At 36.6% G+C, this 15,126-nt stretch overlaps 2 protein-coding genes across 4 annotated transcripts in view; one reads left to right on the top strand and one right to left on the bottom strand.

Annotated features, from left to right (window-relative positions):
* Nucleotides 1-15,126, top strand: part of LOC118521985 (large ribosomal subunit protein eL22-like) — a 112,929-nt gene that overhangs the window by 29,964 nt on the left and 67,839 nt on the right. The gene's annotated exons all lie outside the window — the stretch shown is intronic.
* The window catches only part of SLC30A4 (solute carrier family 30 member 4), a 28,044-nt gene that overhangs the window by 4,922 nt on the left and 7,996 nt on the right, over nucleotides 1-15,126 (bottom strand). For all 3 annotated transcript variants that reach the window (XR_013450472.1, XM_078079403.1, XM_078079404.1), the window contains 5 exons: nucleotides 14,738-14,884; nucleotides 4,088-4,241; nucleotides 2,231-2,429; nucleotides 1,401-1,506; nucleotides 475-609 (listed from right to left, as the gene is read on the bottom strand). Coding sequence is in view for 2 of the 3 variants with exons in the window: in XM_078079403.1 (XP_077935529.1) it covers nucleotides 475-609; nucleotides 1,401-1,506; nucleotides 2,231-2,429; nucleotides 4,088-4,241; nucleotides 14,738-14,884 (741 nt within the window). In the remaining variant the exon portion in view is untranslated. The remainder of the gene's footprint in view (nucleotides 1-474; nucleotides 610-1,400; nucleotides 1,507-2,230; nucleotides 2,430-4,087; nucleotides 4,242-14,737; nucleotides 14,885-15,126) is intronic.

Raw genomic sequence — 15,126 nt, 5'->3', positions numbered from 1 at the left:
TCAATCTGTGAAATGACTTTAGGAAATAAAAACAGGTCTAGCTTTTCTTATGTAGGAAAAGCATGGTAAATATACTTCATGCCTTAATCTGAAGGCAAAAATCAATTTGTAATGTCTCATCTTAGGGGCGCCTGGGTGGCTTAGTCAGTTAAGCATCTGCCTTCGGCTCAGGCCATGATCCCGGGGTCCTGGGATTGAGTCTTGTGTTGGGCTCCCTGCTCAGTGGGGAGCCTGCTTCTCCCTCTGTCCCTCCCTGTTGTGCTTGCTTGCTCTCTCTCTCAGAAAGATCTCATCTTAGAGATCGAAAATTATTGCTCTGCTGTTATTGATCTGCAACACACCTTTTGAAAAGCCTGACCCCTCCCTTAAAGCAAATCTTTCCAGCAGAAAAGTCTTCCTACTTAATTATAAGCACAGATGTTTAATTCTAAAGATAAAGTCCATCAACCCCAGCATTTGCTATCAGCAACATACTTAGCTGTATGTGTACGATGGCAGTAGGTTTTCCTGAAGTAAGAGACCAGATATTTAAATCTTCCACGGAATATACATCTTCTATTTTCATCAAGGCTTCTTTGATATAGTCTACATTCAAATGGCTTGGTACACCTATTAGTTCAGAATATATCATTTATAAGTAAAGTTTATTTTGGGGAAGAAAGTTATACATAACTGATAGAACTTTTTTTTTCCCCAAAGAAACCAAATGGCTTTATCAAATTCAGTTTAAATGGACACTTTAAAATATCTTAATACTTTAAGATAAACCATGCACACATAAAGCAAGATATGTATAAGAGGTTAATAATTTTTAAAATGTTCACTCTCGCTAAAAGAAATATCAAACCTGAATACTTCATTTAACAAATAAGCTAGGATACACAAAAAAAGGAAAAAAAAAAGGGGGGGGACCATCCAATGATGATGAACCTGCTGTTGAGAACTTACATACTTAGACATAATATCAGTAAGTAGGCATGTTGAAAATATAACAAAGTACCAAGTTAAATGGGAATTAAGGAATTAATAAGCCACTAAACATAATTATATCAAGAATCAAAAGAGTTGTATTTTTGTCCCAGCTCTACAGTTTATTAGCAGCATTACCTTAAGTAAGCAAGTTATGTTACCCCTCTGAAGCTCAATTTCCTCGTTGGTAAATGGGGATAATGTCCACCTTACCTACTTTTCTTAGCTATTATAAGGATCAAATGGGTAACAGAGGGAAGAGTACATCAATTCTTATATGCTACATACACATAAAGTCGTGTAACTATAGCCTAATGAGCATCAGTAAAGAGAAAGGAAAGACATGACTCTTACTCTAGAGTGCCCCCCACCGTCAATCTGATTAAGGGAGGTAATAAACCCACAATGGGGATATTATAGTGAGATCTTACCTTCTAGTATTATAACTATTGTGTCCCATATGATGCGAAATGTTGTAAAAGCCACAAGTAATGAAAATACATATGTACAGATGGGATCAGCAATCTTGTATTCTGGCTGAAAGGTGACAGAACAAAACTGTGTGATTAAATACAGACCAACATAAAACAGACTGTAAAGCAAAGCAAGCCATACTCTGCCCCTGTTCTTTAGCCTTCTATACCAGGACTGAAGAATACCTTTATTTTTGGATACTGCAATTGAGAAACACCTTCAGTCTTTCCTAGATTGTTAAAAAAAAAAAAAAAAAAATTTTTTTTTTTTTTGCCTTTCCTTGTAAGACCTAATTCCAGAAGTTTAATCATTTGTTCTATTGTTTTCCTCTGTGCCTTCCCTAAATCTTCCACCCAGAACCATAGAATATGAGAGCTGGAAGGACTTTTAGAAGCCACATATTTGGTCTAAGCCTCTCATATAAAAGAGGAGGGACTTGCTCAGAATCAAAGCATTAATGGCAGAGCCAAGACTAGAACCCAAATCTCTGGATTTCTAGTCCAGTGTACATTCTGGTACCTAGCAGTTCAGTGACATGGCTTAAAATTGAGTTCTCTAGTGAAGGCAGTCTAGAAGCCAGCTACAGACAAGTTACCTCTGTGAAATGACACTATCGTGTTTAGTGCTAGCAAAAGAGCTATACTGATGGCTCAATGAAGCCTACCTAAATGCAAAATGAGTAAGGCTGGCTTTGATATCCAGTATATTGATAAAAGACAATTACCTTAATATTTTTAATATTGAAATTAAATATATTTTAAAATAGAAAAACCAGCAATCCTATTACCTTGAATCTTATGATGTATGCAGCTATTAGTACACCAACACTCTGTACCAAGTCCCCCAAGGCATGTACAAACGCAGCTCTCACTGCCAGGCTGTCCTGCCCATGGCTGTGCCGACAGCCAGAACCTGTGGTAGGAGAATTTGAAGGCAGGGAGTGGGAATGGGAGTGGTGACCAGACTGGTTCAACAGAAACCCCATTCTGTCAAAAATAAAAGAAAACATTATTATTCTTCCTAGTATTGTTGATAAAAATATTTGTTACAAATCAGACATTAATGAGGCAACATGGAACTCATTCATTTAATATATATATGAGCACCTATTATATATCAGGTACTGTTCTAGGTATTGGGGTCAAAACAGTGAGTAAGACAGACATATCCCTATCCCCATGGAGCTTATGTTCTAGTACAGAGGCAGAGAAGTAAACAAAGAAATACATAATATACTGCCAGGCAATGCAAATGGTTTGAAGAGAAGTAAAGCACCGCGAGGGGATGGAGAGTGCTGGGGCAGTGTAGTCTGTCAGAGAAGGCCTGAGAGTCCTTCTGGGCGGAGACCTGGATCAAGTCAGGAAGCAGCATGTGGTGGTGAAAGGGTGTGCTAGGTAGCAGGAATACCAGGGCAAAGGCCCTTAGATGAAAATGTGCTCTATGTGTTTCAAAAAAGCAGGACAGTTGTTGTGGCGAGACTAAAGTGAGCAAGAAGGGACGCCTGGGTGGCTCAGTTAAGCGTCTGCCTTCGGCTCAGGTCATGATCCCACGGTCCTGGGATGGAGCCCCACGTAGGGCTCCTTGCTCATCAGGGAGCCTGCTTCTCCCTCTGCCTGCTGTTCCCCCTGCTTGTGTTCGCTCTCTCTCTGACAAATAAATAAATAAATAAAATCTTTAAATAAATAAATAAATAGATTGAGCAAGAATGCTAAGGTATGAGTTAGAGAGGCACACAGGATCTTATTAAAAAGGCCATGGTAAGGACTTTGATTTTATTTTAAGTGGAAATAGAAGCCAGTAGGGCAGGGATTGGCAAACCATGGTCTGTAAACCGTATGTGGCCCACTGCCTGTTTTTGTAAATAAAGTTCTATTGGGACACAGCTGTACTCATCCGTTTACATACTAAATGTGGCTGCTTCTGTTGTCTAACCGCAGAGTTGAGCAGTTGTGACAGAAACTGTCAGGCTCTCAAAGCCTAAAATAGTTATTATCTGGACCTTTACAGAAAAGTTTTCTGACTACTGGTCCAAATAAGTATATAACCTAAAAATTTCATAGCTTTCAGGGAAAAAGTTTATAGCTTAAAAAAAATCTTGTTAATATAAAAGTTAAAAAAAAACTTTGTCCCACTTAAATTCCAAATTATTTGTCAAATTTCAGTATAACTGAGCAAATGAGAAATTTATAATTCCATCAATGTTTTATTAACATAAGAAAAATTAGTATGCCATATAATTTTAAAATACATAAAAATACCACTGCACATTACTGAATGCATGGTATAATAGTCTCTAAGTTCACAGAACTTAAAGATATTAATGTGAAAATAATATAGAGCATATGATACCATAATGGTATGTACATGCCATTATAAAATTGTCCAAACCCATAGAATATACAACACCAAGAGAATTACATACAGATGTAAACTAGGGATGCTGTGTGGTAATGTGTTAATGCTGGTTCATCAGCTGTAACAAACGTACCACTCTGATGGAAGATGTTCTTAATGGGGGAAGCTATGCATGTATGAAGGCAGCGGGTATATGGGAAATCTCTGCACCTTCTGCTCAATTTTGCTGTGAACCTGTAACTATTCTAAAAAATAAAGCTATTAAATTTTTTTTTTAAATAGAGCTTACATTACATTAACAGCAACTCCAACTGCTGCAGTGATGAGCATTATATCTCCATTTATTTCGTATTTCATATGGATAGTTCTTTGGACAGCTTCATATAGGAGGAATCCCATAAGTATATACACCAACAGCACACTAATCATAGCTGATAAAACCTCTGGAGGGAAAAATATAAACAACAAATATATCTGTAGCATGACTATTACACTTCATACAAATTAAATATTGTACAATATTTTATTTATATCTTTCCTCTGAAGAGATGAAAACACTGTATCATTTCTGTCATGTTATTTTCCTTATTTAAAAAGTGTTTAGTAGTTTGCTCTGGATTCTCCACCAATTCATTCTCACCACTCCCCACTTTCCCCTCATCTCTTTAAGGTCAAACTGTGTATATTTAACAGACCAGATACATGGTAAAAAATGAAAAACTGAAAAAAATTATTTGTAACATACATGATCACAGACTAATTTCCCAGTAGAAAAGTACACTTACAAATCAATAACAAAGTGAAGAATGCATAACAAAAATGGATAAAGGACACAAATACTAATACACAGAAAATTAACAGAAACAACCAATTTATCAAAATCAATCATAATACAAGAAATTCAAATAAGAATATAATTGTTTTTTATCCCTTACTAAATTGGTAAATATTAAAAAGTTTGATGATAGCCACAGTTAGCAAGGATATACTGGTGGAAGTATCAAGTGGAACTATCTTTTTGGAGAGCAGTTAGTAAAATGAAGCAAAATTTTAAATGCATGTATTCCTTGATTCTAGGAATCTATTCAATAGAACACATGATATACATGCAAAGATATACCTACAAGGTTTTTCACTGTAACTTCACTAGTATCAAAAAATATCTGGAGAGAGCTTAAATGTCCACCAATGAGGAACTTAATGGATAAAGTATGATATATACATATAGTGGAATATCATAAAGCCATTTATGTTAAAAAAAGAAAAAAAAAATCAGGCAAATTGATAATCACAAGAAGGACAAGAAAGTGTTACATCTGGGAAGTGGGACTAGGAGCTTGGGAAACTTAGTTTTCATTTTATTCTTTTTGGTAATGTTTGAAATGTTTTAAGTTTTACCACAAACACATATTACTTTTAGGCTAAAGAAAAATAATAAGGCATGCAAGTATTCATGAATGCACTTTGACCCAGAAATTCTTCTTCTTGGAATGATATACACATTCATGTTAACTGAGCTACACATATGCAAAATGAGGTGTGTTATGAAGTTATTCATCAAGCACTGTATATAATAGCAAACAACTGAAATCAATAAAAAAGTGATTAGTAAGAGCCCTATAACACGGAATACTATGCAGCTGTTAAAAAAAGGATATAGCTTTTTATGTTCTGATAAGGAGTAATCTCCAAGATACAATGTAATGTGAAAAAAGCAAACTGTGTATGGTATGTTACTATTTGTGAGAAGAAAAAAGAGAATACATAAATAATATCTGTACATGCAATCTTTGAAAGGACATACAAAATACTGATAAAAAAACTGGTTATGAAGAAAGTGGGTGGCTGGGAGACAGGGACGACTGCACTATATATGCTTTTATATCATGTGAACTTTTACCATGTGAGTACAGTAGAGATAATCTTGTATCTTTTCAAGATAACACAATAGGGCAATGGGAAGTACTTACATTTTTAAATAACTAACATTATAATATAAAACAACTACTGACACTCAAAATAATAAAAGCAAGAAAATACTTTTAAAGAAAACTTTTCCTTTAGAGAAACCAGACACTGATCTTGTTAAAGGTAAAACAATCTGGGAAACTGTTATCTGAGTCAAGTCATTGCTCAAAGGTTCCAGGCAGTTCAAATATATTGAACTTTGATACATTTTTATTCTGATGCATAAATTACAACAGAGGAAAGTTATCTAGCAGTTATAAGCTGTTTCCTGAACACATCTCAGTAATGTAGCTAAACTCCAATAAAATCCTGTGCATTAGCAGAACAAATGCTGGGATAACACAACATACAAAACCATGGTTTTTGTATTCAAAACATAAGACACTATTCAAAACCATGGTACGAAAACAAAACAAAAAAAACCATGGTACGCCTATTTCTGACATACTAATCATCACACTTCAAAAGACACATGTGGCTGAAGAAGACCGAGAAAGACACTCTGAAATACACAAAGCTGTGGAGAGACTACCACATCAAGTGCAGACTCTCAGCAGCTTGAGGATAGGACCAGTTCCATTCCACATCACATTTTCTGTGACATTCAGCAGAGTGGTTGTCATGTAGCAAATATTTATGGATGGATTTGCTGAATGAGGTTAGTTAGGTTGAGCAAGGGGAGATGATAAAAGGCTATACAATTAAGGGTAAGCTAAATGTGAATAATAGGTTATTTACTAAATCCAAAAAAACAGTAAGTAGATTGGTTAGAAGAGAAGAATTAAGCCAAATACAAGACAGAAAATGCATGGAATTTCTCGTCTTAAATTATAACTGCTGATGGTAAAGTACACACGTATTAAAAAAATAACTAAAATATTTTTAAACTGTAAATCTCATGTACTAGCAGTGCTTCATTTTACTCACAAAGTAAGAGAACTTTCTCTTTAAAATTGGTATTTAACAAGGTCGCCTGGGTGGCTCAGTCGTTAAGCGTCTGCCTTTGGCTCAGGTCATGGTCCCAGGGTCCTGGGATCGAGTCCCACATCAGGCTCCCTGCTCCACGGGAAGCCTGCTTCTCCCTCTCCCACTCCCCCCTGCTTGTGTTCCCTCTCTCACTGTGTCTCTCTCTGTCAAATAAATAAATAAAATCTTAAAAAAATAAATAAATAAAATTGGTATTTAACATATACCAATTCTGGGGCAACTGGCTGGCTCAGACAGTAGAGTATGCAACTCTTGATCTGGGGGTTGTGAGTTCGAGCCCTACGCTGGGGGTAAAATTTACTTAAAAAATACCAATTCTTCTCAAACTCTTCCCCCCCACACACCCCACCCGAAAAAGAGAACTTTATCATGTAGTCAAGGTTGAAGCTACCAATTAGGCCATATAGTTTTTAAGATGACTTAATCAAATTGTTAATATAAAATTATAAAGCAATACTCTTATAAAAATTCATAACTATACAAGTTAATGACAAAGTTGTGATTGCTTATGAGAATCTAAAACCAATAATTAAAAATTCTTTCAAAACCCCCTATAATTAGGTTGACAATACAGTTTTCCTGGGATAGTCCCAATTTATGTCTGCTGTCCTGGCATAATTATTAAAAATGCCCCACTTCACTCTCAAAAGTGTCCTGGTTTGGATGATAAGTGGTAAGTTACACTAGTAGGTACGCCAGATAAAATACTGGATGTCTAGTTAAATTTGCATTTCAGATAAATAATATTTTAGTATAATCCCATGCAATATTTCAGACATATTGGGAGTCCTGCAAGAGTGTGTGTGTGCATGCGCAGACCACACACTAAAGCTGCCAACTCCATATCCCAGTGATAATTTTCCTAAACACTTAAAATCACCTTTTATACAAGGCACAACCAATGAAATAAAATTTATTTTACTTCAAAATAAAGTTAAATGAAAGTCGAACTAAAGCATGAACAGAGATCCTTGGCAGGGAGGATTCCCACACTTAGAAGGCCCACTAGGCTCCTGCAGCCTACAGATGAACACTCACTTTTCCACACCAGTTTTCACCCATGTGAGTGGCATAAAAGGGATCCCAGCGTCTGCCCACAGTTAAGAGTAATGGAATTCAGCTGATTCCTAGAAACTGCTAAACGACATATTAGGATGCTGCTATCAAAGATATCCCTTTTCCAGCAATTAATGAAGAATGTGTCATGTCTCATTCCCTTGGTGAAAAGCAAAGACATTCAACTTTTATTTTTTATTCTAATCACCTGTCAAAATGTCTTGTAGACAGAATACTGATAAATGCAAAAAGAAAAAAATTTAAGATTTTTAGGGCTGAGATTTATAACTGAGAAGTATAAAACACAGATAATACTATATAGCTAAAAATCCTAGTAGTAGTAATACGATCATTTATTTTGATAAAAGCTCTTTCACTGTGAATAAATTCAACTGGTGAAATGTCATGAATAGGACGAATTAGCATTTGCAATTTTTTTCATAGTTTTTTTTTTTTTTTTTTTAAGAGAGGGAGGGATGGGGGGGTTCGGGGAGGGACAGAGGGAGAGAGGACCCACACCCAGTGCAGAGCCTGATGCGGAGCTCGATCTCACAGCCCTGAGATTGTGACCTGAGCTGAAATCAAGAGTCGGACACTTAACCAACTGAGCACCCAGGCGCCTCTTTCATAGTATATTTTAACATGATGGAATGTAGATAAACATAGGCAAGATTTTTTCCTCCCAACATTTAAGAGAGAGGGAAGGTTTCCATCAACAACCAAATTATGACTTCTCCAGTCTTCTCATTCTTGCTCTGGGTTAGTCTCCGGTCAATAAAGTTTTTCAACACAAAGGCGTACATGACATATGGATTTTTCATTTTTGAAAGGAGACCCAGAACTTTCACAATTGAAACCCCAGATTTCCATGAAAGTTACTACCCCAGGAACTTTAGGTAAACTTGACTATAAATGGAAATTTATCATAAATGAAAAACTCTTGAAAGAGATTTTTATGGAAATTCTAGAAAATCTATTATCATAGTAGTTCCAACATATTTTGCTACTTTACACACAAATAATTAAATCATTCATCTGACTGAACTGTCACACTGGATGAGGGAATAAGATGAGTGAATATGTGTTTTTTATTATAACATCACTTAGGTCTTTTCATTCAGTTGAAATATAAACAAATGTTTATGGTCAATGATCTATTAAGGCCAAAATATACCCTGAATTTCACATACAGAGTATAAGCAGTTTTGGTTTGAATGGCTAATAAATGGTAAGAAAAAATATCAAATGGGAGAAAATACAGATGACTGTCAAGTTTTGATAGTACTATAAAATGTGAAAAATGTTTATTGCATATTTTAACACATCTATAAATTTCCAAAACTAGAAGTTTTCAAGATTTATATGAAAAACACTGAGTCCTTCTCTGTCCTCCTGTTACTCTTCATTATAGTACCTTATTCTTTTGCTTCCTAGCATTTAATATAACTTATAATTATGTTGTATTTGTGTACATATTTACTGCCTATCTCTCCAACCTATACTATTACTCATTCAATCAACAGGTTAACTATTGAGCACCTATTCAGTGAATGAATAACAATTTGCTTCAATTATGTAAACCACACTCAACCCAAGCATATTTTTTACTTCATGAGTGCTGCCTAAATGTACTGGCCTATCATAACTGTTAACTTTGCTAATGCTATGTTGCCAATAATGAGTATATTTCCTTTAAATTCCATAACGCTAGTCTATTGCCCCAAAAAACTATAGCAAACATCTAAAGACAGGTTTCAGAGGTTTAAAAAAATGAACAGGGAAGGAGAGTGGAGACAGTATTCTCTCCTGTACTTCCTTTTATGTTATTTCTCTTTTTTACCTTCTTCAGTAAAAGATAGGAAGGAAAGAGAAGGAAAATCAGTGAGCTGTGCTGGATTTGCCTAGGATTTCCAAATTTGTATTTGTATTTCAACTCAAACCACAGACAACCCTACTGCACTCAGGCTAAAGACATCACATAGCATTTTTCAGTGGCCTACTGTTGCCACTGGAATACCACGCTAAACTGCAAAGCAGTCTTTGGATCCTTTCAGTTCCTATTCTAATCTGTTTCCTGCCTTCTCACCACTCCCTCTACCCCATACCCAAGGTGCCCAGCACTCTCAAACTGACTTTTGGCCCAACATGGACCATCTCACTCATGTCTTCCTTCTGCCTCAGCAAAAACTCCAATTTCTAGGAGGTACCTAATCTCTTCCACATGTTCAGGTGATATGAATTCTCCCTAAGATATGAATCATTAATCGGCATAGCCCTCGTCAGGGGTGGGAGGACGTTGTTAAAATGAATCACTAACCAGGGAGAAGAGATTTTCTTTTTTTGGCTGCATGTATAGGGAAAGAGATTTTTTAGCTGAATACTTTCTGCTCCTTTAGCATCAGGGAATGAAACAGCAAACGACAGAGAATTAGCACTGCGCAGTGGGTAACAAATCACAAATCTACCGTAGTAGAACCATCATCTAGCCACATTTGCCAAGGTCTTTGCCGAGTGGAACTACACTCTGCTACAAGCCTCCTGCACTGTCGCTTTGCCATTAACCTAGGCCGATGATTTGCATTGCCAAAATGTAAATCCCGCTTTTTTATTTCAAATACAAACAACTCTTACTAAGTCCTTTTACATGGTAAGATACAAGATAGAATCTCCATCTTAATCTTATCCTTGCAGCTTCTTCAGCCCAAGAACTCGAAGAAAAGCCTTATAAATAAAAGTCAATTAAGCTCATAATCCACAGAGAAGGATAAAAGTAGAAAGCAAGGGGATAGCACTGTTCTCTTGAGAATAGCAATTCCCCTTTGGGAGATAATGCTGTTCTTCCTAAAGATCTGTGGGATTTCTGCTACAGTGTGTTTCATTGAGTTCTAAGTTTTATTAACTTCCAGGATAAAAGGACATACCCAGAGTCAAATGAATCCAAGCATTTAAAAATATCTCATATATGGTTCCTAGCCTGCTCCCCCTTTTCCCACAAAAGAACTGCCACTGTAGCTCACTGTAAAGTAGTAAAGAAAAGAAAAACCTGAATGACTTTACACAATCTGTGAGTTCACATGAAGGAAAGAAATGTACCACCAGAATGGCACAGATTCCTGGGACAGCTATTTGGTCCTCCCCTCAAATCTAAAAACACCTTTCTCTCACCCTCACTAAATGATTTTTGCTAAAATAAATTTAGTTACATTGCCAAAAATGTTACCAAAGGGGTACCTGGGTGGCTCAGTCGCTTAAGTGTCAGGCTCTGGATTTTGGCTCAGGTGCAGAGATCGAGCCCCATGTGGGGCTCCACACTCAGTGGGGAATCTGCTTGAGATTCCCTCTCCTTCTGCCCCTCCCCCCTTCTTTCTCTGGAATGAATAAATAAATCTTAAAAAAATATATATTACCAAAGACCTGAGTTAAAAAGTGCAGCTCTAAAAACTGCTGCTTAATCATCAGGGTGAATCACCTTACTTTTTTTCTCCTACTACCTAGCTAAAACAGTTATGCTCAGAGAATTCTGATTAGCAGGGAGGGAAGACAGGTAATTTGGGGGTGTGGAGCATTTGAGAGATATGAGAAGTGTGGGCAGGATGATATACTGGCAGGTGGAAGAGGGAAGGAAAAGAAGATTGGAACTAGCTTTTATTGGGAATTCACTCTGGGCCAGATCTACCAGGTCAGGTACTTAGACCTTACCGCCTTATGTATTCTTTACAATTCTGCAATGCAAGTGTTATCATTCATATTTTACAAAAAAAACCCAAAAACAAACCCTTGTACTTAGATTAAATCATCTCTAAAAGGTCATATAGCTGGTAAAATTGCAGATCTCTGATCTGAACCAAAGACAACTTATTCACAAAACTCTAAAAGCGGAAAGTACCAAAACAAATAGGACTGCTCCTGCCTGACATCAGGGGGAAACTCTCTTCTGACTAATTTCTTACTTAGTCAAAGGGACCGAGAAGTCAGGCTGTACCACCCCGTTATGTTATGAATCAAATAACTTTTTATAGTGTAGTTTGTGAATATAATCACAGTTTCAGAATTACAGATAAATATTTTCAAGTCCCAAATATTTTAGTCCCCAAATTTCAAAAATATCCCTATTCCTAGTTTGGAAACTGGTTTAATTTACCCCAAACACAAGTGATTGGAGGTTCATGAGCTATACTAAATGATCTGTTTCACAGTTTTCATGTCCTTATTTACTCAGCCTGAATAAGCAACAGTTCAGCTAATAATCTTGTGTACTGCACTTATTACTGCCAGACACACAGAGTTTAATATTATCTGTTTCCATCCCTACTTCATTCATGGTCTAGAACAAGATACAATTTCATAAAAATAGCTAATAAAAATGTGACAAATGCTATTAGGCATGTATAAACTGTTAGAAGCAAACAAAAAGGAAATAAATGTAAGGAATGGTACTACTACTATCTATCGTCCACAGACACACACTTCCAGGTCTAGAACTGGGTATACAGTATGCTGCCTTTTGCATAAGACAGGGCGGCAGGGAATGGGATATGAACATGTATGAGAAACACATAAGGTAAGGTGGTAAAGTATTGGTGACCCAATCACTTGCTTCTCTCTGCTGTTTTTATTTGAATGAACTCTCAGGGGAGAGGAGTCAAATGCTGTATCTAGTCCATAATTGTGAACTTTATACTTTTAAGGAAAAAGGAATATTTGACTTTCTACAGAAACTTGCAGAGATAAATAGGAACATTCAGTTCTATTTTCTCTCACCTTTTCACAGTGCTTGCTGTCTATGAAGAAATGAAGTGACTAGATAAAGTATTTCTTTGATATCTAATAGAATTTCCATGATTATGGGTTCTCATTATATGTAGGACTTTCTATGTTCTTTTTTTTTTATTTTTTTTTATTTTTTATTTTTTTTATTTTTTATTTTTTATTTTTTTAAAGATTTTATTTATTTATTTGACAGAGAGAGGCAGCGAGAGAGGGAACACAAACAGGGGGAGTGGGAGAGGGAGAAGCAGGCTTCCCGCCGAGCAGGGAGCCCGATGCGGGGCTCGATCCCAGGACCCTGGTATCATGACCTGAGCCGAAGGCAGTCGCTTAACCAACTGAGCCACCCAGGCGCCCCAGGACTTTCTATGTTCTGTTATTACATGTTTCTGAGAGGAGAATTCCACTATTTTCATTAGCGTTCCAAGGGGTCTATAATCTAAAAGGTTAAGAGCCGCAAGATAAAATGAAATGCACTCTTTCAAACAGTGGTAGAAGGTAAAAAAACCCCATTCCATAATGCTGTGTTTGAATGTTAGATCTTAAATTGAGGGTGTTCTTAAATCACAAGAAATTAAAGTTTGAAAATAATCTTGAAGTTGTTTAAAAAGCCCAAGGCAATCAGGTAACAAATGACTGTATAATATGTTGATAACCAGTGGGTGCACTGTGCAGTGGGTAACAAATCACAGACACACCTCAGGGCATTAGCTGTCTGGTACAGCAAGCAGTGGACAGGGCTGAGGGGTGGGGGTGCCGGAGAATTTCCCAACCCGATGATCTGGATAGCGACTTGGGATATAGCCTTTCAGGTACAATTTAGTTTTACATAGAAGGCCCAGTGACTAAATTTTAGAAGACCTAGATGCTGAGTTAAGATGAAGCTAAAAAGTAACCAAGAAGGGGAAGAACTGACTGATATATTAGCCAAGGTCAGTGTCTCTACAAAATTGAACTGCAAGTTGTTAATTCTGGTTCTTTAAGACAGGTTGTGCCAAAGCTACCTAAATGTCAGCTTCTGGATTCTAAGCAAATGACATCTGGACATATGGCATTTCACATACTAGTTCAAATAATTGTTTTATACATATTTTTAAAATAAGTAAAAAAATCTAAAAACACAGTAACACAGAGAGAGTTGTATGGATAACCATGTATGATTTTAACCTCTCAAATATTTGTTCAAAATAGGAAAATAAAAATATGTGTATACTGTTAAAGAAAAAAACTTAATGACACTTGTCCACACATGGTAAAGAAGACTTTATTCAAGGGGGGAAGCTACCAAGAAAGGTAGAGGACCACTGCAATAGAACTGCGTTGGGCGGAGGGGCGGAGGGGCGGGGAGAGATTGGGTTCAGCTGTGAATACTGTATGGGCAAGTGGGAATTTAGAGCCAAGGAGCAGTGTGGGAGTCAGTGAATGGAAAATTACTAAGAGGAAACATCAGGGGTGAGGGAGATTCTGGCAAAACTGACTTAAGAGAATTTTTGCTAGAGACAGGCCAGTGCGATGAGACATCACCTAGGGGATAACCCATCAGATACTGAGAGTGGTGGGGTTCTGTTAAACTGGCTTAGCAGGGTTCTTGCTATAACAGAATTTTATAAGGAAGTACACAGATGGGCTTGGGAGAAGGCTCAGGAGACTGACTAAAATTTGGTCAAGCAAAGAATCTTTATCAGCATTTACAGAATTATGATGATACAATGGCAGCAACGAAGGTCAACCACACAGTATATGTGAAACATATTATAGTATTGCTTAAGATCTGGGCTAAGCAGCTTTGGCTGGAATACCTGAAGTGTGAGAAAGAAGCTAAACTCATGCCTAAACTCATGCCTAGCCTAAACTCATGTGGTTTTGCCTGGTTGAATAAACTGACGGTAAATTTTTTTCTGATAACATCTTCAGGAAATAGGGAACAACATTTAAAGATTAATGATTACCATATAATTTTATATGTGTAAACTGTTTATCGCTGACTAGGCTGAATGTATCCTGGACTATATGTATCTGAATAAACTTGTTCATCTATTTTCATTTGCTTTATTCAAATAGGTTATCAACAGAAAGATTTCAGTTACTCAGAGGTTAGTTATAACTCATTGTGGTTTTACTATGAAATTTTATAAACCAAAAGAAATTACCAATTACCTACCTAAGCGATGGAATCCAAAGGTGAATCTTTTGGTTGGTGATTTTGAAGATAGCCACAAAGCAAGCAGGGTCAGTATGATAGCGCTTAGGTCAGTTAACATATGAAGCGCATCTGTCATGATTGCTAGGCTGTTTGCAATGTATCCACCTTGGAGTAAGGATGAGAGGGAAGAAGGAATAAGTTAATTAAAATAATAAACATAAGCAAACCAAAAATATGTAACATCCTACAAAACATCAACTTTGAACTAAATCTTTATCCTGTTACAATTAAATCAAGATATCCTGAAATTTTATGCAAAACATTAAATATGTGTGTATTTTTGTGGTGAAAATGTCCATTTCTATGAACAGATTCTGAGGAGTCAATGACCTTAAAAAAATTAAGAA

Source organism: Halichoerus grypus, chromosome 8, assembly GCF_964656455.1.
Source record: "Halichoerus grypus chromosome 8, mHalGry1.hap1.1, whole genome shotgun sequence".
Classification (NCBI taxonomy): Eukaryota; Metazoa; Chordata; class Mammalia; order Carnivora; family Phocidae; genus Halichoerus; species Halichoerus grypus.
The sequence above is the reverse complement of the archived record's forward strand: the minus strand, read 5'-3'. Positions and strand labels throughout refer to the sequence as shown.